This window comes from Trypanosoma melophagium (genome assembly GCF_022059095.1).
Source record: "Trypanosoma melophagium isolate St. Kilda chromosome Unknown ctg37segment0, whole genome shotgun sequence".
NCBI classification, from domain to species: domain Eukaryota; phylum Euglenozoa; class Kinetoplastea; order Trypanosomatida; family Trypanosomatidae; genus Trypanosoma; species Trypanosoma melophagium.
The window spans coordinates 115,432-139,662 of NW_027125174.1; the positions used below are offsets into that span (position 1 = coordinate 115,432).

The following is a 24,231-nucleotide window of genomic DNA, read 5'->3' on the forward strand; positions in this document are numbered from 1 at the left end:
TCTCAAATCTATTGTGTGCTTGACCGAGTGATCGGCAATTTGCTTTATTGGGTTGATAAGCCAATGATATGAAATAATGTAGTTTCTGCATAGTTTAGATGCGTTTTTGTCAGTATCGTAGTATTTCAACAACATCTCGTATGAGGGAAAATGAGCAAAAGAAAAAACAACACATACACACATTAGGAACTTTATTATTATTTCTTTGCACGTTGTTAACCCCTTAGTTTCCTTTATATTTTTTTTCCTGTTTACTTCTTTACTTCTTCCGTTTTATTTAATTCAGTCTCTTTTAAAAAAAAAATACCAAGATAATCACTGAGTTTCATCATATTTTGAATATAACAATTTTGTATTTTGTTTTTCGGTTAAAAAAATACAGTACAAATTTGTTACGGGACAGGAAAAGGGACGTAAATGAAGAAACAGGAAGAAATGCTGCGAACGACGGAACTTTTTTGTTTTAAATTAAGTGAAAGAAATGAGGTGTATTCAGATGGTAATCTGGATCGCAATTGTATCTATTATTCGTTTTACTATTTTTTTCTGTGTTTTTTTTTTTTTTTTTCTTTAATGGAGTAAAAAAATTTTTTTGAACGCTTTCTCTTATTCTTCATTCTTTCTCTCTTCTTTTTTTATTTTTTATGTTATTTTCATTGGTATTCCATACACTCTAGTCAAATTAATCATTTCAGGGAAATTACACATACTTCAGGTGGAAAAGGGAAAGAAAGAAAGAAAAAATAACAAACAAAAAGAAAGAAAGGAGAACATGCGTTTGTTGCTGCTCTTGTTCTTTTTTATTTCGACTCCTACTTGGCTACTATGTATGCCTCTTCCCTCTCAGGGATACTCTCATCAGACTCGTAACAGCAGTAATAGTAACAATAATATTATTGCAAAAACAGATCATATCCACCATACTCGTCGGGAATTGTGGGATTCCTTTAGTGAGAATCACATTGGAAGACGCACTGTCCCCTCCTCGTCTGTGTATACGGGCTATACAAACATGGATAGATCATCCAACACTATTGAGATGAGAGAAACCGTAGTGATAATAAATAGAGAATGTCCACGTGGATTCGCACGTATGGAACGGATTGATACAGGCACAGTGGAGTGTGTAGATTGTGCTCGTGTAAATGGTGTGGTTGGGATGATTCCCTACACCAATCACTCCCAGCGGTGTGTGCGCTGTGGTGGGGCGACAAATTATTACAATGCAGCCATGTTAGATGCCTCATACAAGGCAAATAGTCTACAATGTGAATGTCCGCAGGGATATGAATTGGTAGAACAACTGGGATCACAGATATTGTCATCCCAAATGTGTTTACCCTGTCCTTCTCAGTATTGTACCACATGTAATTTTCCATACACTGTAGGGAAGACTGGTGGTTGTGTTTGCTTAAATGGATTTACTACGTTGTATGATAACTCCTGTGTTCCTACAGAAGTGTATGAGAATATTACAAGAATAGCTCTTGGAGCTACAACCGCATTACAACTTTTAAACGTAGATAATAAAGGAATTCCTGGACTTCTTATAACTTCTCTACTCGTACAACGTTATGCTAATGGATCTGCTGTTCATTGTTTTCGTGGAAATGGAGTGGCATGTAATTTTCTGGCCAACATGTGTGTGTTAATGATGTACAATGTGGAATCATTGCCGTGTAAATTGTATCTTTCACTCCTGAACACCAAAGGACCTCTAAAAAATATGCCACAACTTTATCTTGATTATTCTACTACTAACACTACTACTACTACTACTACTACTACTATTGTTTATAGTAATGAAAGCACTGAACCACTTAGTTTCGTAGTTGATGTTTATGATTGGAAGGGAAATTTAAAAGAAAGTCATAGAATAGTGAATGAGTTCAATTTGTGTCGTATTTCAGAGACAGATTTCATCAATTTCTTCAAATTGGGTTCCAATCGAAGATTACAGTGTTCACTTGATTGGTATTTTAAAAGACTTTATAATACGGCACCAACAGATTTTTTTGAACTTTATTTAATAGATCCGAGAAATAAATCTAATTTGATTATCGTTCCTGTTGTACTGAAGTATAATAATTATGATATTTCTCCTTTGCATATGGGTGATAGAGAATTCTTTAGTACCATATCTGGTAAATTTAGACGTCGATTTTACGTATATGATAATATAGGTACTATAGAAGATAAAGTTTATGAAAACATAGCAGAAGAACGTTATCTAACGGCTCTTCGACATGTTTCATTTATTTTTACTACAAATGGTTCACAAATACGAAATAATCTCATAACGCCAATTGTTTTATTACAATATGCTTCTAAAAAATTGAATTCTACTTCATTATTAAAAGAACAATCTAAAGTTAATATAGAAGGTGGTATATCTGTTATATTTTTAACAAGTATTGACTCTGTAAATCAGGGAATAATGATTACTATGATTATTTTATGCATTTTATGTTTTATCTCTGCATGGATACGTACCTATAGTTGGATGCGAAGACGACAAAATATGATATTAAGTTTGGGTGCTGTAATTCGTTTTTTAGTATATTTCTGCAATCATATAGGAAATATGTTTGCTATAACAGTTTCATTGACAACATGGTACTTATTTGCTGTTCACAGAGCTCACTATGATGGTTTGGTTTTTTTAGTACATGATAAATACGTATATATTGATGCAATGCTTTTTACAGCTACCGTAACTAAAGGAATTGCTGTTATCTATAGAATAATAGAACAATGTAATGCTGATTATTTTGTTATTGATTGGGAACGAAGTAAAGGACAATTATTACGAGAGAATAGAATACTTCCTGTTAGTATGTGGAGATCTACTTTTGTTGCAAATGAGTTAAATGAACTTCAAACGCTTCGTAGATGGCGACCTCTTCTTTGTATGACTATTATACTACTTTTTCTTATTGGATTGGATTACTTAAAGTATACGATGAGTATTCCTGGGAGTTCCCCTCTAACAGACGATGTTGGTGTTTACTCTATTACAACATTACGTATAGCCGTTAGTACTTTCTTATGGTTTGTTGTCTGTGCTGCTCTTTATATAATGGAGTATCAAATTTACTATCGATTTATTTGCCTTCACCCACTACAGGCATTTGTGGATTTATGCTCTGTTTCTAATATCTCCATTATGATATTACCCGAATCCCAGTGGGGATACTACATCCACGGTGAGTCTATTCACGCCCACGCAGATGTAAGTATGGAGGAATTTCAAGAAAACTTATTTTTAGAATCTCAGGGAAATTTGCCTGTTCGTGGGCTTGGCGGTCAAAGTCAGTGCCAGACTTTTGAGGTCTTTATGGGTATTGGCACCCGGCAGTATCTCTACATGTGTTATAGTGAGATTGAAACAGAACGGCAGCGATCACTAGGGAAGAAGGAAATGGTTTCCGTACGGCCGGGAAAACAATGGCATTTCTTTGAATCTATTTTTGGTTTCTCACGTAAGTCACGCGTTTATCACTCAGAAACGTTGGCTATAAAGAAACGAATTAATATTTCATTACAACAGAGTGTTCGTAGTGCGGAAAGTACACTACTCATGAAGTTTCCTTTACAACGTTTATTTGATTTAGCGCCGAATATTTTGTACATGAATGGTCCTCAATCAGGTGATAGAATGTGTAAGGATCTATTTTTTGTAGATGAAGTTGATGCATATGGTAATGCTTTTCTTTATGGTATTGATATGGATTTATTTGTCCTCTATACAATGCTTTACGTTTCTATAGATGCTGCTATACATAATGTGTTTGCCGCCTTTGTTATTACTTTCCTTGTGGAAGTGGTTATTCGCTGGTATAGAGGAAGTGAAGGTGAGGCTAACATCAGTTCAAAGACACTCATAGATGATCGTTTTTTTCTATAAAAAAGGGGGAAGCATATATATATATATATATATATATATATATATATATATATGTTTGTATTTGTGTATATTTCTCTGTTTAAGTAAAGGTCTTCCTTTCTTTGATTGCCATTGCCGTTCAAGTATGGTCACTCAAGTTTCACTTTCTCTGATGATTTGATAGTTTTTTTTTTTCGAGTTCACTTCTTTAAATGTCTGTGTGAAAGTATTGGAAGATAACTTCTTTAATACAGAATAATTTTATATAATCGTTTCCCCTTATTTATGTAATTATGTATGAAATTATTATCTTTCCTTCATTTTTTCCCTATTTATTTCCAGTTATTATTATCATTATTATTACTACTATTATAGTACCTTACATAGACAAAACCAAAGAAAACCGCACATACATATTTACAGTAAAAGATACATCAATGTTAAGACGACTACGATGTCGTCCATTGCCTATAGGCACTTTTATCGATCAGTGTTGCTATATCTCTAAGGGTGTACCATCATCATCACAATCATCAAATGAATCTATGATGCGATTAGGTATTGTACATTTCAACTCACGAAATATAAAAGATGAGATGACATCAAAGGTTCCATTATTTCTATACTTTCATGTTCCCAACAATCCAGACGTTGCCGCCTACACAGAACGATTAATGGGACAAGTAGATGCCGCCAATAGACGTTTAAAGAATAGTAATATGTCTGAGGCCTATCAGGAGTTTGGAAAGGATCGTGGACTCGCTATTAAACTCGGTCTTGTAGACTGTGTAAAGGAAGTGGCTCTCACTGAACAGTACGGTGTAGATCCTCATATGTTTCCTCTTGTGTACTTTGTACGTAATAAGGTGTACGTAGATAAGATGGTTGGTATTGTACCAGAGTCTCAAATAAAAGAAGCTATTGATGCCTTTATTGATTACGCTATTGAGGAAACAAAGAATGAAATGAGTGGAAATTCGGTTTTTCAAAAAGTAAAACGTACCGATGAGGATGATGAAAACGCCATGACTTTATTAACCGTAGCACATACAAAACTAAAAAACAAGGAAATTCCAAAAGCCCGTGAACTCTTCACTAAGGCATATCATATGGCATCTAAAGATATACAAGCCGCACGTGAGCGATTAGGCTTTACGAAAGAAAAGAAAGTCACACAAGAAATGTGGGAACGTTTAAAACGCGAAGGGTGTTATAATGTCAGTCCCCAAGCCCTTTGTGGTCTCGCCATGTGTGCCATGATCACTAAAGACACATTAGAGGCAAAGCGTATTGTGCAAAACATACGTGAAGAGTTTCCCTTCGCCACTCGTGATCTCCGCGATGTCGCAGAGGCCGTTGTACGCATTGAACTTCTCCTTCTCACGAACTTCGACGTGGAAAAGGATAATTACGTTTCTCTACTCACATACGATGAACTCCATAATGATCCCGCCGCACTTTATCAACAACACCTCAAACTGGCGGTCGCCCACTTTGTGGAAAAGCGGCATCACAAAGGCATTGAAGAATGTCTCCGCCTTATTCGCGCCGAACCGAAATTACTGCCGGCACTAAAAGAAGCGGGAATTGTCGCTGCTGATACAGTACTTGGCCCACAGAGTAAAACACCAGCGCGACAGGTGATATTAGGCATCTTTGAAGCCCTAGGGAATACGAATGAGCATACGATTAAGGGAAGGCAGATGCTGCAGTCGTATTTGTAGAGTGTTTTTTTTTTTTTTTTTTTTTGCGAACAAGATGAGAGGGAATTATTGAGAGATTACAAAAATGACACAAAAGAGAGAAAGGGAAGAAAAGAAAATATGTAGTTGTATATATATATATTTTTGTATGGGAGATTAGGTATGTTAGTTGCTTCTATTTTTTTTTTTGTTTTGGATATAATATCCAATAAAAGCATATTCATTCATTTTGTTTTTACATGCTCTTTGCTTATTTTTTTTTTTCATTCTTGCAATACCTTCATAAAATCCTGTTTTTTTTCCATAATCAGAGAAGAAAAAAGAACAGAACAACTAAGAACAACAACAACAGCAAAGAAAGAAAGAAAGAAAGCAAAGCAAGATAAAGGTATGCCAATTAAATATAGTTGCATAAATGATGGCACAACGCTGTTGGCGGAGTACCCTCCTGGTGAGCAGCCCAAATTGGCGGAAACCATGCAGAAAGTAATCGCCACTGTGCCTTCTAAAGAGTACCGACGAAAGACGATAGAAGATAAAGAGGGCGGTGTGAATTATCATTATATCAGCAATGGTGAGGGGCGTATTATCGCGTGTGTGACAACAAATGACATGCGCATGCGAACCGTATTTGCCTTTCTTGAGGCTGTGGAGCCACTTGTGCGTGGTAATGTAGGCCCGCCAGGCACAGAACTCCGAAATGGTAAGAAACTCCTACAGCAAAAGATGGATTTTTACAATAATCCACAAAATGATAAAATTACGGCACTAAATGACGACATTAATCAAGTAGTAGATGTCATGATGGACAATATGGATAAGGTCCTCGCCCGCGGTGATCGTATTGATACGCTTCATGAGAAATCCAACACACTCGCCGATCAGGCACAGCAGTTTCAACAGAGATCTACGGAACTCAAGCGGAATATGTGTGTGAAAAATATGAAACTTACACTTATGATTATTGGTACTGTGGGCGTTATTATTCTTATTATTGTTCTTATTGCTTGTAAGCCAAACTTCTCAAACTGTAAGTAACCCTCAGAAGCAGGAAAAAAAAGCTAAAGAAAAGAGCAAAAAAAAAACAGAAATGGTAGGAGTGCTGTGAAACTTCAGAGAGAGAGAGTGAGGAGTACTGAGATGTGAGGAAAGGTAGAACAAGTATATTTTCAAGTAGCGTGAAATGAAAGAAAAAAAAGAAATATGAAAAGGTAATTATGCAGACTATTAAAGATTAGAAAAAAATAGAAAAGAAATATTGATGTAAGCAGAGGGGCAAACATGGGGGACAGGAAATCTTGTATACATCTCTCTAGATGTATGAGAAATTTTGCTGCGTGCGAAAAAAAGAAAAAAAATCAAAATCATTTTTTTTTTTGCCTTTTTGATTTCCATGTCCTCTTTTTTTTTCTCTCTATCTCTATTCCTTTGTAGTGTCTCTCTCTGTGTGTGCTCATATATATATACGTAATGTGTGTTTGCCATTACCCTCTAATATTATCTGTGTTTCTTATTCTTTATAGGGACATGTGCTTCATTTCACTTCTCGTGTTGCATTCCTTTTTTTGTTGTTGCTAATGTTTCACCTCACATGTAAAGATGCTTGTGGGTTTTTAAATTTCTTTTTATTTTCTTCTTTGTTATCTTGTGCTTCGATGAACCCGTAAGAAATGTCTCCAAGTAGAACCTGAAAGCGGAGGGAGCTGGATAGTGAAGACGTACAAAGAAAGATGCGGGGGAGTGTTGAACAGAAAGAGATACAATTAGAAATGTAAGAGCAGAAAAAAAAAACACAAGAAAAAGAAACCTTTTGTGGGTTCTTTCACATTTTTTCTTGTATGTGTTCATGTTTTCTGGTTAAAGTCAATCGCACGATAAGTGAAGAAAAAAAAGAAGAATGAAAAAGATAAAAAAAGTAGGAGACGTTATAAAAAAAAAGAAGCAATTCAAAGAAAGAAACAAACAATATATATATTATATTATATTATATTATGAAATGATAGTGATTCTTGTGGTTCCGTTACACACTCCGCTTTTCTGCGCTTCATCGCGTGAAGGCTCATGATATTGTACTGCAGAAAGAAACCAAAGAAAAGAAATAAAAGGAAACAATAATGCATATACGTACATTCATAAAATAGAAAGGGCTGATTTGTGTACAAATATATATATATATATATATATATAAACCTCTTTTTTATTTCTTTTCTTCTTTTTTCTCTCTCTTTTCTTCGTTTCTGTTATTACCTTGTTTATATATTGAACTCCCTTTCGGAGAGGCAGTAGCAACACCAGGAGGCAAGCACACAGATATCTACTTTGACATATATTTATAATATATATATATATATATATATTTGTTTATATATAGGTAGAAACACACAACGGAGGTTGTGTTGTGCATTATCGCTTCACAGCAGAGTGAGTATAAGTAACAGAAGAAGAAGAAGCAAAGGGAAGTAAAAAAAGGCAAAAAAAAAGAAAAACAAAAAGAAAAGAATATAAAATAAGTAAAGAAAACGCTTGTTAGATTATAGAAAAAATGACCTCATATGACATCCTTGGATGGAGTTTTATTGAAGAAGCAGTTATTCGTGACCGAGGATATGATGAAGAAAAGGATCTTGCATCTATATTAAAATCTTACTTTATACGGCGTGGGTTTGTGGATTCCCTTATGGCGTTAAACGAGGAACTTATGGAGTTGGAGGGAAATAATGTGAGAAAATACTCCGTAAAGAAAAATAAAAATGGAATTCCTATAAAACGGGATGAAACCCCTAAATGGAATAATGAGAATAATAATAATAATAATAATAATAATGGTGTTACTGCAGTTATAGAAGCCATGAAAAGACGAAAACAAATCCAATTATTGTGCTTAAATGAACAATACGAAGAAGCCGCAAGCCTTCTACCACATGGAAGTGTATTTAAAGTAAAATTACTTGCTATGGAAGCAATGAAAATTGCCCGCTCCAATCCATCCGCCGCACTGCTCTCTCTCTGTGTGAAGGTAAGTCCTCTGGTGGTGGCGACAGACGATCCGACGGCGGCACATCACATTTATGTAAACTCGCTGGCGGCGGTGGCGGGCGGCGCGAAGGCGGCGGAGTTGCCGGTCGTCTCCCCGCGCACGATTGCCCGCGCGGTGAATGAGTCGCTGGTGGAGCCGGGCGGGTCCAGTGCGTTGGATGTACTTCTCTCGTGGTCCGACTGGCAGGCGTTGGCGAGGCGGATTGGGGAGGGGGAGCAGAGGCGGGTGAACTTTCCCTTCACGACGAAGGTAGAGAAGGTGTAGGGGGTTTTTTACGCCAGTTTTCCCTCTTCTTTCTTTTTTTTTTTTTTGTTGGTTTTAGTTTTAGTTTTTTTATTTATTTTTCTTTTGTTTTTCGAAGTTAATTTCCTCCCTGTGCTCTCGTTGTTGTTTTTTTTGTATTTCAGTAGTTATGTTCCTTTCTTGTTTTTAGTTGTAGGGAAAGGTGTGTTCAGCGAACACACCCAATGAAATTTGCTTTTCCATTTTATTCATACTACTCTTTTTGTGTTTCTTGCCTTGATAAGTGTCTCTTCTTTGTCTTTTTCAAATTCTTTTCGGTTTCTTTCTTTCTCGTTTGCTTGTCTTTAGTAGGGAAGAAAGAGAAAAGAAAAAAAACAAAAGCAAAGAATAAACCACAAAAAATGTACGGACTGTTTTCGCCGAGAGACGAACTAATCAATACAGTGACTTCCCTCGTATAGAACAATCCTAGATTAATAGTGTATATTCTACGAGATGTGTGTATTACACTGCTATAGTGTGAACCTTTCTTAGTAACTATTTATTTATTTATTTTTCTCTGTTTGTCACTTGGCATAATACCTATACGAGATGTGCATATGCTGGATGTAATAATCAAATTTTTTCTTTCGTTATTATTTATTTATTTATTTATTTATTTTTCTTGCTTTCGTAAATAAAGTACAAAGAAAGAAAAAAGGTAGCGAACAAAAAAAAAAAACGATACTCACACATAGAAAAAAAGAGAGAGAAAGAACTATATCAAAGAAAAAATAATAGTAATAATAGAAAAAAAAGAAATGGCTACTGTATACATATGCAGACATGGTCAAGATGAGGACAATCTTGCCGGGATTTTAAACGGTCGCCGTGATCGCCCGTTAACCGAATTAGGAAGAGAACAGGCAAATGTAGTGGCCAGCCGTTTAAAACGCAGTGGTGTTCTTTATAATGCGATTCTCACTTCCCCACTTCGTCGTGCAGATGAAACCGCACGTGTTATTGGCGCCACTCTCGGTGTTTCTGTTACAATTGATAATGAATTAGTGGAACGTGATTTTGGTATATTGACAGGGAAACCCATTTCAGAGATTATCACCTATGCTGGCGATGATGTACTGCAAGGGGATAAGGTGCTTTATTTTCTTTCAGTGAAGAATGCAGAGAAATTTGATGATTGTTATAAACGGGCGGAGAATATACTGAAGCGTGTCGATGCGGATTTCGCTGGGAAAAATGTACTTTTGGTGTGTCATGGGGATATTGGTAAAATGCTTCAGGCTGTACGTAAAAATATTTCTTGGGTAGAAGGTCTTAAGCTTCCGTATTTCGCCAATACAGAGGTAGTGAAACTATAAGGATGAAAATAAGAAAGAAAGAAAGGGAGTATGTATATGTCTCTCTGTATTTTTGTGAAGAGAAACTCTCTTTCTTTCTTTCTTTTTTTTTGCTATTTCTGTTTTGGCTCATTGCTTGTGTGTGTGTGTGTTGTTGCACATGTTTACATTTCTATTTTTTGCTGTTGTTCTTGTTGTTATATTTATCAAATTGGATTTTATAATGTCATGGGTATATCTTATCCTATTGTATATATTTATTTTATTTCTGTTCTTTTTTATTAGCTCTTGCTGTATTTGTTTATTTATTTCTATTATTATTATTATTATTATTATTATTATTATTATTATTATTATTATTATTGTTATTATTATATTTCTCTGCCCCTTTATTTCATCTTTTCTTTTGTTATTTCATTCTTTTCTTTTATTTCTTAGTCTTTATCTATCTATCTCTCTATCTGTGTATACTTTGTACGTGTTGGATGCCGGCTAAACGCTGGGGTCGTCCCCCAACGATGAGTGTAGCGGAGGCACACAAGGAGCAGTTAAAACGTTATATCAAGAATGAAATCGAAAATAACAATCTGCTTGGTTTACTTGGAGAGGAACTCGATAACATGGTAGAAATGTTAACAACATGCGGCTCAAAGCGGGAAGTATATGAATGGTGTCAGACACTTGTGGTGGGAGAGAAATTAGCGGCAGAAGTAATACGTAGACGCGATGATAATGGCCCTTTATTTAATGATAGTGTAGGATCAGGCAAACGAGGCTCAGCTACAGGAAGGACAAATACGAATAATAATAAAAATAGTAATAGAAATAGTGGTGGACGTCAGTTGAATACCACCACCTTACGACGAGGTGGAAGAAAGAAGGATTTATCGAGGAATGGTGATAGTGCAACCGCAAAGTTAAAACCAGGATTCTGTGAATGTGGTTGTTTTGCCACGGAGCATAACCTTCGAGGAAATTGTGCGAATTGCGGACGTATTATTTGTGAACAAGAGTCTGATGAGACGTGTTATCATTGTGGTTTAGATCCTTATATTTGTTTAGCGTATGAAATTAAAGTACAAGATGGTCTTTTAACGGCAGCTGCCATTGAAAATGATCGAGAAAGTTATGAAAAAGCCATAACTAAACGGGATGAACTTTTACAGTATGCTGAAACTCGTGCGAAACGTACAAAAGTAATTGATGATCAAACAGCTGTTTTTCTCTCTCCACAACATGCATGGATGTCCCCTCAAGAACGTGATAAAGCCGAAAAAGATGAGGCGTTAGCGGAACGACGACGAAAAGTGGCTGCTATGCACCGTACGACTGGAGCGTATACCGTACATTTGGATATTATGAATCAAAATGTTTCATTAGGGTGTCAGGAAGTATTACCAAAAGCGCATGGTGATTCATCCTCTAGTGCATCCGAGAGTACATTCGGAGATGCAATGGATGATAATAATATTGATATTGAACAAGAAGAAGTAATACGTGCGGTACCATTACCTTCTTTACTGCAAAAAATATGGTATAGCTTAGATGGCTCGGTTGAACCACTATCAACATCATCTGGAACTCTGGCTGTTTCATCGGATAAATATGGGAATACAATTACTGAAAGTGTGGCAGATAACTCCATGAAAAAACCGGAGGTGCATCGTGTTGTAGAGATCTCTCGTCGTGTACAGCAGGACTATTATGATGATGATGCACGTGCTTATTTAGAAGCTCAAAAGATTGCACAAGGAGAGAATGGGAAGAATATATATCGCAGAGGAGATGGATTAAATATAGTATCCTCTGATGCAGAAGAACAAGAACAAGATGGAGATGCTGCTAGTGAGGAAGTTACCGAAAATAAGAAGGAAAATACATCCGTTAATGCAATGAATGTACATCAGTCATTCAAACCTACCCAACTAATGCGAATGAATGATAATGGTATTTGTCTCTCTATGCATCAACCATGGGCGGGATTACTTGTGGCTGGTATTAAAACGCATGAGGGACGTGTGTGGAGCACTGACTATCGTGGACGTTTGTGGATTCACGCCGCCTCTGCACGACCACATGAGATAAATGAAGTGGAGGAACATTACGGAAAGTTTCGCCCTTCTAAAGTGGAGTTTCCCAAACACTATCCCACAGGTGTATTACTTGGTTATGTATACCTTGTGGACTGTTTAGATCAGGAAACCTACAGGCGAACCTTTTCAGGGAAGGAACGACAAGAGGAGAATTCGCCGTTTTTGTTTATTTGTGCTGAAGCGAAAGCACTGCCATTTCCACTTCCGATGGTGGGAAATCATAAATTGTTTAAATTGGATCATAAGGTGCATGCGGCTGCGCGGAAACAATTGTTGGAGATTGTGTAAAGGATGTTTTGTTGCGTTTTTTTTTCTTTTTTACTTATTTGTTATTATTGTAATAATGGTGTTAGTATGAGGTTCCAACACACACACACAAATAGCAGTGAACCGTGTGTTATTGATATGTCTGTCTTTCTACCTGACGTAATCTCGTTTTTTTCTCTCCCTTTTTTTCTTCTTCTTTTTCTAAACTTTTTATAAAAATAATAATAATAACAATTATTATTATTATTTCTCTTTCTCTTTGCATGTATTGCTGCTCCGACTGGTTGGGCACTGTGTCGTTTCTTTACTTGTATTTCTGTACACGTACTCACATGTCTCCTAAGAGAGAGTTGTAAATAGTAAGAGAAGGAAAAAAAAAAGAACGAGAGAGAAAAAGAAAGGGAGGAGGGTGTTTCTTTTTTTTTTTTTTTGATTGAGAGTCTGTGTTTACTTGTGTAAAGTTACGAGGTAAGAACCTCGTAAGACTCGAAAAAGAGTTTCTGTTAATTTTGATTTTATCCCTCTCTCTATTCTGCGTTGAATAGAGAGAATTCTGTGAGAGAAAAAGAGTGATGGGTAAGCGTGAGCGGGAGGGGAGTGGGAGCAGCACAAGCTCCACTGATTCGCTTTTCTCTTCTTCTAGTAATCATAAGAGTGAAACAAAGAAACAGCGAAAATCTTCGAAACAGAATAATAAAAATACCACAAAAAAGGATAAAAAGGAAAGGAATAGTAATAATAGGAGTAGGAGTAGTTCCCTTAGTAGCAGCGACAGCAGTGCTAGCACCAGCAGTAGCAGCGATAACAACCTTGCTATTCACAGTTGTAATAAAAATATCAATAAGAACAAAACTCACAATCATAATGAACTTTTATCTGCTGGTGTAGTAACTCGTGAAGTTGTAAACACAAAGCTTCCGTTGGGTGGTTCTAACCGGAAATTAAAGTCGGGCAATGATAACACTCATCATACTTCTCTCTCTGATAATGAGAATGGCAATTCCCACGACACTAATAACAACAATAACAATAATCATAATCATAACAATGAAGATATCTCCGAACTAGGAGGAACGACTACTGGAGTTCGCGTAGATGAGAATGTCGTGTTTAGTGATAGTGACTCCAGCCACGATCCATTTGGTGGAAATTCCTCCTCTGTTTCTAGTGCAGATGAGGCCGATGATAATACAGATGACGCCAAACTCGCAGATATTCGTGAGCGATTACTCGCACATGCACAAATCACCGCCGCTGGGCGAAGACCAACACTAACAACAAAATCAACGACAACAACTACTGGAATTACTGGAAATGATACAATAAAAACAACAACATCTACAGGATTGCAGGAACTGCGGGAGGCATTACTACGACCCGTTACCTCCACTGCATTAACAGTAGTGAATGCCACAGATGAGTCACACGATCTCATGAATGCCGTTGTGACTGCAAAGTTGCCGCCGCCTCCTCCTGAAGATGTGAAGCGGCTGCGTAAATTAAAATATGTGGATCATGCGAGTGTGGAGTATCCAAATGTACGTCGTGACTTTTATGTCACTCCGCCCGATGTAAAGGAACTCACCGCAGAGGAGATTAAACAACTATTAAAGGAATTGGATGGAGCAAAGGTGCGAGGACGTGATCCGCCACGACCTATGCGTAGTTGGAATGGATCTGGATTACCAGACACCGTAATAGACGTGCTCACGCGTGAGGGATTTCAACAACCTTTTGCGGTTCAATCCTTAGGAGCTCCGGCACTAATGAGTGGAAGAGATCTTCTCGTTACGGCAAAAACAGGTTCAGGAAAAACATTAGCTTATTTATTGCCCCTTATTCGACACTGTATTGGACAAGAACCATGTAAAAAAGGTGAAGGACCTATTGGGCTTATTCTTGTTCCCACTCATGAATTGGCTGTACAAATTGTTCAAGTAGCAGATAAACTTTGTAAAGCTGCTCAACTTCGATTGGTTTCTTCTTATGGATTAACTCCACTGGCGGATAATATTAAACAGTGTAGAGCAGGATGTGAAGTAATGGTTGCTACACCAGGTAGACTTCTTGATCTTCTTACTATCAATGATGGTTCTGTACTTTCACTAAAGTATGTATCATTTGTTGTAGTAGATGAAGCTGATCGAATGTTTGATAGCGGTTTTATGGAACATGTAGAAGCTTTTTTGAAAAATATTAGACCAGATCGACAAACTGCATTAATTAGTGCAACTATGCCAAAAGAATTAAAAAAAGTTATTGTGCATCATTTAAAAGATCCCGTAGAAATTACGGTAGGAGGTAAACCAACACCTGCTTCAAATGTGGAACAACGTTTCTTTTTCTTTGATGAAGAAGTATATGAAGTAGAAGAACATAATCGATCAGAAGATAAAAAGTTTCTAAAATTGCTTCAAATTCTTGGTGATGAAGGAGGTCAAGGCGAACACCTTGTCGTCATATTTACTCAACGAAAAGATGAATGTGATGAATTATTTGCACGACTCTCTGCCTCTGGATATCAGAATAGACTTGCTGTCCTTTATAGTGGTATGGATCCATTAGATCGGGAATTTGCATTAGAGTACTTTACACCAGGTAATCAGTTTATTCTTATTGCGACTGGTGTAGCAGAACGTGGACTTGATATTCCTTATTTGGAACTTGTTATTAACTATACTCTTCCTGATCATTATGAAGCTTATGTGCATCGTATTGGTCGTACAGGTCGTGCTGGAAAAAAAGGAAAAGCTGTAAGTTTTTTTACACGTGAAAAAGATGATGATATTGCAGCAGACCTTTGTGAAGGACTTGAACGGGCGCAGCAGCAAGTACCAGAAGAATTATATGAACGAGCTGCTAAAATGCGGGAAAAACGTAAAGAAGGTGTTGTTCGACACAATACTGGTTTTTACCGTGGTTATCGTAAGGCGAAGAAACTGCGCTTTACGGACCGTGATCAGCAAGAGCAATTTAAAGCCGCAGCGCGGGCGGCAGGGCTGGAAGAGTATATCTCCGCCAGCTCCTGCTCCGACTCGGATCTCTCCGATAGTGATAAGGAAGATGGCGAAGATGATAATGATGGAAATAATATTGAGATTGTGTCTGTGCAGGAGGACGGCACCCGCAGAGGCGGCGAGGGATCGACCGCACTAACACTGCACAAGCCGAGTAGTGGCATGGCACTTACAACACAACAGCAACAAGATCGTGTGGCATTGGCACTTGCACACGCCCGTAAAACAACAGAAGCTATTGTGGATCCAACCACAACAAGTGTACGATTTGAGGCGGAATATCCTATTAATGATTTACCAGAACTTGTACGTCTGCGAATACAAAGCGCGGCGTTACTACGAACTATTGCAGAGGAAACGAGTACCACAATTGTCCGTAAGGGTGTTTACTATGATCGGAAGTTTAAGCATTCACATCGTCTGCGTGATGGGGTGCGGCCGTTGTATCTTCTTATTATTGGTAAAACCGCAGAAACTGTACGAGATGCGGTGAAGCGGCTTAATGACGCCAAGGCAGAGGCACAAACTCGTATTCAGAAAAAGACTTCGGCCCTCGGTGCCCAAATCTAGTAAAGAGGAATTGGAATTTTTCTAAAAAAAAAAAGGAAAAACAGGAAACAAATACTGAGAGCCAATACCGCGAAGGGAGAGAGAGAAATCACTTAAGAAGAGAAATAAAAAAAAGAGTGAATTATTGTATGACTCCATCTGTTTTGTTCATTGGTGGTGTTGGTTTTTTTTTTTTAGTTATGATTTCTTTTTTTTTGTCTCTGTTTCTGTTTCGATTTGAAGTTGTTGGTTTGTCTTGTTGATATATATTATTGTGATCTTGTGCTTGTTTCTTTTGCATAATAAATGTAAAGGGAGAAAAAAAAAGAACAATCTGCGTCCTTGTGATTCTTTTGTATAATTTACTCTTTTTTCCCTCCTCTTTGTATTTTTTTTTTTTTTTTTCTGGTTGCTTTCTTTCATTTTTTACCAATTTGATTTTAAGCCTATGTAAAAAAAAGAAGAAAATAAATATTCTTCAGCTTACAAACATATTACACAGTTTATATACATACACATATACTGCTTTTTGATAGTTGTGTTTAGTAGAGGAGGTCTATTAAATTGAAGGACATCAAGGAGACCTCCTTGAACTCCCTCTTTATTCTCCTCTTCTCCCAGCCAAAAAGAAAAAAAAAGGAAGAAGAAGAAGAAAAACAAAAAGAATTATTAAGTACGAGAGAAAGGTTATAAAAAAAAACAAATAGAGAAAGTAAGTTTTTTCCCCTGCAGTGTGTGTGATTAAGTGTATTTGTGTTGTTTATCCCAATTTACATACATATTGCGGAATCGAAAATATAGTATAGTTTTATAGCGTTAAATGGCAGAGGCGACAAAGGTAGCGGGTCAGATTCTCTTTCAGAACTCCCTTGCGGAGGTTGTGCGTAAACTGCGATCCACCACAAAGAGTGAGGCAGAAGTCATTGAACAATGTATTGCTGATACAAAGAAAGAAATTACTTCTACTGTACAAAGTGTGAAGTTGACAGCTGTGTTAAAGGCAGTATATTTTTCTATGTTAGGCCATTCCGCAGCTTATGGGGCTTTTAACATTATTGAGGTTATGGCAGACAGGGTATTTGCTAATAAACGTATAGGATATATGGCAGCTTGTCTCACCTTTACACCAAAAACAGATGTATTACCACTTTTAACAGCTTTACTAAAACGTGATCTTTCTAGTGTAAATCAATATGAAGTAGGTTTCGCACTTTATTGTATTGCATCTGTTTGTACAGTAGATCTAGCACGAGATCTCGTTGTAGATGTAGTTAATTTACTCAATCATCCACGTAATTATGTTCGAAAAAAGGCTGTATTAAGTCTATACCGTATCTTTTTTACATATCCTGATTCATTACGTCCTACTTATCCAAAATTAAGAGAAAAACTTGATGGAAATAGTGAACGTTGCGATAATGATCCTTCTGTACGTGGTGCTGTAGTAAGCGTATTATGTGAATTGGCCCGTCGTAATCCAGCAAATTTTCTTGGTCTTGCAGTACCTTTCTTTTCTATGCTTTACACTGTTCATAGTAATTGGACCCTCATTAAGATTGTAAAGGTATTTGGATATTTTGCTTCTTTAGAACCACGTCTTGGAAAAAAATTAGTTGAACCTATAACAAATTTAATCGAAACAACAGGAGCCAAATCAGTTCAATATGAATGTGTTCTTGCTGTGGCTAATGGTATGAGTAAAGTTCCATCATTAACGAGATTGGCTGCAGAAAAAATGCGTTTATTTGTAGAAGATTCAGATCAAAATCTAAAGTATTTGGGTTTATATGCCATGTCACGTATGGTTCTAGATAATCCAAAATTATTAAGTGAACATCGTGATATTATTCTAGCATGTTTAGATGATATTGATTCAACTATTAGGAAAAAAGCACTTGAACTATTACGTGGACTTGTCACAAAAAAGAATATTGTTTCAACTATTAATAAGATAATGGAACGTTGTGTACGTGCCCCACCGGATGAAGATTGGTCAAATCGTGTTATTGAAACTGTTATTGAAATTGCACAGATAGATGATTACGCATTTATTCAAGACTTTGAATGGTATACAAGTATATTAATTGATATTAGTCTCATAAATCTCTCTACATATCAACATGGAGATTTGGTTCAGCGAGAACTTGTAACCGTATTAACACGAGTAAATGCTGTACGACAATTTGGTATTAACGCATTATCTCATTTCTTTTCGAATTCCAATTTATTAAATTGCGATTCTACACGATCTACACAATGGGAAGTTATTAAAGGAGCCGCATTCCTCTGTGGGGAATACCCCTACTGGTTACAGAACAAAAGACTCACGTGTACCCAACTTCTTAGTGATCGTATTGCCATTCTCCCACCGGAAGCACAAGTCGTGTGTGTGACGGCTGTTGGAAAGATTGCCGCGTACGTCCATCAACCCTCCCCGCGGCATTTAAATTTAGTCAACGGCGAGGAGGAGTTCACACTGCCGGAAGATCCAGTAACAGATGAGGAACTACGAGCTGTAATTCTCCCACAATCAATAGTAATTACCCCGTCGCAAGAGCGGCTCACACCTTCTAATGGAAAGAAAAGTACACCGGCGCCATTAATGCCAATGCCGGAGAGTCCACAACTCCCACATGTTGCCCTGCAGTTGTTTCAACATAGTATTTACCCCGATGTGCAGGAGCGGGCGCAGTTGGTCTATCATCAAGTTGTGGTGAATCCAAATATCGGCCCGCTGCTCTACGCGGCGGAACTTCCGCCCGTTGCGGCCGGTGCCCAAACGGCGGTTTTGCCGCCCGACGATCTCGACATTTCGGAGCCTTTTTGCAGTCAAATCCCCGAACTTATTCACCTACCCGACACGAAGGGCAATATCAGTAGCGATGAACACGAAGAAAGAGAAGAAGAAGACGAGGATGATGATTTGGATGATATCTTGACGGCTGGACTCGGTGGATTTGCGGGAGATGCGGAACTGCGACGGCGACGACAGCAGAAACAACAAGAGCAAAAAGAACAAAAACGACGGGGAGAAGTGGCGGCGTTTTACATCAGTGGTGCCTCATTAGCGCGGGAGGAACCACCGGTGGAGGTACAACCCGGGACAGTTGCGGCTGACTCTTTGCAATTGCAGGGTTCTGCATCTCCACAACAACACCGACAGCATCTCCCACGTAAGGCACAAACCATCAATCGTGATTTATCACGTCCGTCTAATTATGTGGCGCCAACACAAACACGTAGACGGGCGGAGGAATTAGTGGAGGATGAGGCAACGCGGAGGTTTCGAAACGTGGATGTCACACGTGCTCTGACAGCAGAGGAACGACTTCCAGAGACAGTTCCATACGCACAGTTACTACAGTCACGTAAAGGGGAAGAGAATAATAATAATAATAATAATAATAATAAGACATCAGCATCAGCAACAGCAATGGCGGCAGCAGAGTTATTTGATCCCGTTATTCTTCTAGATGAACGATATCTACGTGTGACACTATATATGGAATCATGTCGTGTACGAAAGGAAGGTACCTCGCTAACACTCACAGTAGAGGTGTCTAATATGGCAAGTAGCAGTAGTGCATATGATGTTACACTTTGTATACAACAGGATACACAAAACTATAGAGAAAACAGCATACTCCTAGAATTAGCCGAATCTAAAAACACCAACACTGCTACTGCTGCCACCAAGAACAAGAAATTTAATAATAATAATAATAATAATAATAATAACGACAATGATGAAAAGCAAGACAAAGATAGCAAAGTTTCTGAAAATGAGACAGAGAAAGCGGTCTTGCATATTGCAGATCGTCTAAAGGGGTCAGTATCAATAAGTAAAAAAATGATTATTAAGTTTCTTAATCCACTTCCTGATTCCCTTGTGCAACCACTAGAATTTAAAATATCATTCGTTCGTGAGAAAAAACCAGCAAGTCATTCACTACTTCTACCACTACACTACGCATACTTTGCAAAAGTGCCTAAAGATGACATGAAATCTTCAGAATTTATGGAAAAAGTCCTTGAAAAATCACTTGTGGAGGCGCCTGTTCTAAGTAGTTTCGTTCCTGTAGACTTGACTCGTGTACAACTAGTATTACCAATGTTATTCTCTAAACTAAGGATTCGAAATGTAGATGTGTTTAGAGATGTCACATCATTTAGAGGTTTACTCCATGTTCGCAAGTCATCATCATTGGCAACGTCTAAAGCTCATGTTGCGGTATTACTGCAAGAAGATACTGCAGAGGGAGAGAAGGGATTAACGATTGCAGCGAAATCATACCAGCCCTGTTTGACAGAGTTATTGTTGCAGGATATAGCTGCTTTATTACAGCAGGAGGCATCATAACTTGATAATTTTCCTTTGGAAGTTCATCCCACTAAACATACTTTCATTATTTGATATTTTGTTTAGTGGACGTGAAGAATAGAACGGGTAAAAGAAATGAAGAAGGGAAAAGGGATAATAAATCCATAATGTGGAAACAAATAAAAAATGACTTTTCTTTATACTCTAATAATCTTTTGCTGTCTCTTTTCTCCTTTTATAGTTATTATTATTATTATTATTATTATTATTATTATTATTATTATTATTATTATTATTATTATTTATTGTACATCTCTGATTAGCAGCTCTGTTGCTGTCTATGCGAGTGACCCTAACGACATTTTTTTTTCTTTTTGTACATATTATTGCTCCTGTTGGTGTTGATGATCACATTAACCTAAATATTCATTGCTACTTTTGACACACTATGTGTGTCGTTTTTTCTTTACATTTACTGTATTTCCGTCTTTCTTTTTCTTTCCTTCTTTTTTTCTTTCTTTCTAATATTACTAAAATACAGCATGTAAATAGACAGTGAAACTGGGAGAACCAGAGTTGTCTTCCCATTCAGACAAGAAGAAGAAACAGCAACGACAAGGAGAGCAGAATTTACAACTGTTCTTGTTCTTGTTCTTTATTTATTTATTTTATTTTATTTTATTTTATTTTTACTTGCGACACCAACCCGGTACACACACACAAAGAAAAAAGAAAATCTCTTATTAATAGGTGTATTCATCACTCCGAGCTATCAGCCAATTAAGCACCGAAAGAAGCAAAATACACCGCCCGCCTTGCTGCTATTCAACACAGCATTCCGACTGTAATCATCGTCGTCAGTATTATTGTTATTATTATTACTATTATTATTATTATTATTATTACGATTACATTTTGCTGTTTTTTTTTTTCCTGTATTAAACACCATCAATAATAGGGCTTCAATGGAGTCAAACCACAGAAACACATCACCTGCACTGCCGCCACCGCCAACCTTCGCCCGAGGTGTGGGTTATTCAGGCAAAATGCGTGGCTGTACAAAACGTCGTTATCATCATTTTTCTGATAAGAACGTTGTGGATCTTCGTCGCCTGAATATTGACAACCCCAACACTATTACTAATACCACTACTACTATTAACAGTAGTAATAATGGTAATTGTTATAATGGAAATAGTAGCGGCAATATCAATAAGAATAATACTAATAGTAATAATAACAATACCAGTATCAGCAGCAGTACCGGTAGCAGCAGAGGGAGTAGTCATCATATAACGCGTGGCTCTTCACACGGGCAACGCCAAAAACAACAAGAACAACAAAATCAACAGTGTAGTTCTTCACTGGTTTCACCTAGTCTTGGTCATGGCTTACTCCACTCTTTCACGACTGGTAGGTATGAGCCACCAACAAAGATACTTGATTTTCTTTTTCTCGGCGGTGTACGTGATGCTACGAATGCAGAGTTTCTGCGTCGTGAAGGTATTACGACGATTCTCAACATCTCACGTGAGGAGTACTGGTCTGTAGACCGCGGTATTGTTGTGTACCCTTTTGCTGTAGACGATACAACAGATGCTGACATTCAGCAGTTCTTTCGTCCAACCTTCACCATCCTCGAAGCCGCACGCCGCGCATACTATGAGAGTAAACTACACGATATTACGAACAAAACTACTGCTAACAATGCTAATACTACCAAGGCTGGAACTAGTTTGACCTCTCCGACTGGTTCCACTCCCACTAGTAGTAATTCTTCGCAGTGTCCACGCGTGCTGGTACACTGCCAGCGTGGCCGCAGTCGTTCTGCAACAGTTGTGCTTGCCTATCTTATTCGCCGCAATGGATGGACTGTGGCGGAGGCACTGCAGTATGTTACGCGTCGACGTCCACGCGTAGAACCAAATTTGGGCTTTATTGATGCATTACTTGCGTGGCAGGAGGGAATGGACACGGCGGTGCGTACACGGCGGTGTGGTTCATTGTGTTTGGCGGTGCGTAATCTTGCTAGTGATACCGCCACATCGGTAGTACACAAATTCTTTGAGGATTATGTTGGGTGTGTGCGGGAGGTGATGATGCACATTCGTCCACCCACTAATACTAATAGTAATAATAATAATGAGAAACAACATAATGAGGATGAGGAACAGGAAGAGGAAGAGGAGGATGATGATACGGTTGATATTCACACTGCTGATACACCAACACTTGTGGCCCAACAAGAACAGTCACCGCCGCCACTACCATCACAATTGTCAACGGCGACAACTATGACTATAAATAGTACTGGTGATAAAACAATAACTAACACCAGCAGCAGGAGTAATAGCAGTAGCAAGGTTGATGGGGATAATACACTGTGTCTCATCTTCTTTGCCGCCTCGGAGAGTGTGAGGATAGCGAAGAAGTTATACGTGGAGAGACCAGAACTATTTGAGACTCTTGGTGTTGTCCCTGGAAAGAAACTAAGACTGACGATTCCCACTAAACTATTGCGTTTCCCAAGGGAAAGCACACCGGCAAATACAGGTCAAACAAGTGATACAGAAGCAGCAACACCATGTACTACAACGGAAGCAGCAATCACAGCAGGAACATCCGGTGAACTTGATGTTAAAGAGGGTTTACTTGGTAATTCCGTAGAAAAGGGAGAGGAAGAAGGGGGATGAAGCCTCAAAAAGGCAGAGAGTGAAATGTGCGGTCAGTAGCAAGTAAAACAACATGAGAAGCAAGAAGAAAAGAGAAAAAACAAAATCAATAATAATAATAATAATAATAATAATAATATATATATATATATATATAAAGCATGCGTGAAAAGGGAAGAAGAAGAAAATAAAAAATAAAAAACGAAAAGGAAACAAAAATAAAAAGAGGCGCAAGTAATAATTTATGAAAATGTATTAGAACTGGATTACCTTAAGTATCTTTTTTTTTTCTGGGGAGGGAGGGAGGGGCGACATGTCTCTGATATATGCATTACATGTGTGTTCGTGGCCATGTGCCAATAAGGCCCTTTAAGAGGAAGAATAAAGAGAAAAAAGGAAAAGGGCATGCAACCGAAAGAGTATCTTGGGGGATTGGGGTTAAGAGAGGGGGAAAAACAAAGAAAGGTTTAATAATGATACGAACAAAAAAGGCGTAGAACACGAAAAAAAACAACAACAATAAAAAAAAACAGGCCAAAGGAGACATACTAATAGGTTATCATCAACCCTGACGAGGTATTAGAAGGATGAAACGGTAGTGTCCATTAATAATCAGTCGTTTTTATTCTTTTTTTTTCGTTCTTTCTATATTTACCCATATAAATATGAATTTGAGTGGATATGCGAATTGGTTACGTTTTGGACGATTTATGTTTTTTTTTAGACCTTCTTTTTTTCTTTTTCTCACTTCTTTCTTGTTCTTGCGTTTTAAATGGTGTTTTTTCCCTTTTTGTTCCTCTGACTCTCTTTTTTTTTTTTTGGAAATCACCGTTCCTCACGTCCTGCCTCTTTTTTTGTTTTTCTTCGTTTTCTGTTTTCTCTTTTTTTCTTTTTGTTCTCCTTTCTTTTGACTTTATTACCTCTACTTTCTCGTTTTTCGTTTCTTTCTTTCTTCCTTGTTTTTTTTTTCTCATTTTTGTTTTTGTCTCGTTTTTCTTGTCGTGGGTATTTTCTTTTCGCTGCCGCCGCGGCTTCCTCTGTTTCTGCCATAGTTGATTGTAAATAGTGATGGACTCAATTTTTATTGTCTCTCGTTGTTTGTTTTC

At 37.7% G+C, this 24,231-nt stretch overlaps 9 protein-coding genes across 9 annotated transcripts; all 9 read left to right on the plus strand.

Annotated features, from left to right (window-relative positions):
• Positions 1-772: 772 nt before the first annotated feature.
• LSM04_005623 (Meckelin) lies at positions 773-3,907 on the plus strand (the record flags this gene model as incomplete). Its single annotated transcript, XM_067335824.1, has 1 exon — positions 773-3,907. The coding sequence occupies one exon, from the start codon at positions 773-775 to the stop codon at positions 3,905-3,907; it is 3,135 nt and encodes a 1,044-aa protein (XP_067188405.1).
• Positions 3,908-4,323: 416 nt separating this feature from the next.
• On the plus strand, positions 4,324-5,610 carry LSM04_006455 (uncharacterized protein; the record flags this gene model as incomplete). The annotated part of the gene is made up of 1 exon (XM_067335825.1): positions 4,324-5,610. One exon carries the CDS (start codon positions 4,324-4,326, stop codon positions 5,608-5,610), a length of 1,287 nt encoding a protein of 428 aa, XP_067188422.1.
• A 369-nt stretch (positions 5,611-5,979) lies between these two features.
• LSM04_005072 (Synaptobrevin) lies at positions 5,980-6,627 on the plus strand (the record flags this gene model as incomplete). Its single annotated transcript, XM_067335826.1, has 1 exon — positions 5,980-6,627. The coding sequence occupies one exon, from the start codon at positions 5,980-5,982 to the stop codon at positions 6,625-6,627; it is 648 nt and encodes a 215-aa protein (XP_067188387.1).
• A 1,504-nt stretch (positions 6,628-8,131) lies between these two features.
• On the plus strand, positions 8,132-8,890 carry LSM04_005613 (uncharacterized protein; the record flags this gene model as incomplete). Its single annotated transcript, XM_067335827.1, has 1 exon — positions 8,132-8,890. One exon carries the CDS (start codon positions 8,132-8,134, stop codon positions 8,888-8,890), a length of 759 nt encoding a protein of 252 aa, XP_067188404.1.
• Positions 8,891-9,669: 779 nt separating this feature from the next.
• On the plus strand, positions 9,670-10,227 carry LSM04_008185 (Histidine phosphatase superfamily; the record flags this gene model as incomplete). The annotated part of the gene is made up of 1 exon (XM_067335828.1): positions 9,670-10,227. One exon carries the CDS (start codon positions 9,670-9,672, stop codon positions 10,225-10,227), a length of 558 nt encoding a protein of 185 aa, XP_067188449.1.
• Positions 10,228-10,691: 464 nt separating this feature from the next.
• On the plus strand, positions 10,692-12,587 carry LSM04_003294 (ASCH domain; the record flags this gene model as incomplete). The annotated part of the gene is made up of 1 exon (XM_067335829.1): positions 10,692-12,587. The coding sequence occupies one exon, from the start codon at positions 10,692-10,694 to the stop codon at positions 12,585-12,587; it is 1,896 nt and encodes a 631-aa protein (XP_067188354.1).
• A 551-nt stretch (positions 12,588-13,138) lies between these two features.
• On the plus strand, positions 13,139-16,153 carry LSM04_008195 (Helicase; the record flags this gene model as incomplete). Its single annotated transcript, XM_067335831.1, has 1 exon — positions 13,139-16,153. The coding sequence occupies one exon, from the start codon at positions 13,139-13,141 to the stop codon at positions 16,151-16,153; it is 3,015 nt and encodes a 1,004-aa protein (XP_067188450.1).
• Positions 16,154-16,952: 799 nt separating this feature from the next.
• On the plus strand, positions 16,953-20,492 carry LSM04_006252 (Clathrin/coatomer adaptor; the record flags this gene model as incomplete). Its single annotated transcript, XM_067335832.1, has 1 exon — positions 16,953-20,492. The coding sequence occupies one exon, from the start codon at positions 16,953-16,955 to the stop codon at positions 20,490-20,492; it is 3,540 nt and encodes a 1,179-aa protein (XP_067188420.1).
• Positions 20,493-21,418: 926 nt separating this feature from the next.
• LSM04_000258 (Dual specificity phosphatase) lies at positions 21,419-23,146 on the plus strand (the record flags this gene model as incomplete). The annotated part of the gene is made up of 1 exon (XM_067335833.1): positions 21,419-23,146. The coding sequence occupies one exon, from the start codon at positions 21,419-21,421 to the stop codon at positions 23,144-23,146; it is 1,728 nt and encodes a 575-aa protein (XP_067188305.1).
• Positions 23,147-24,231: the final 1,085 nt, after the last annotated feature.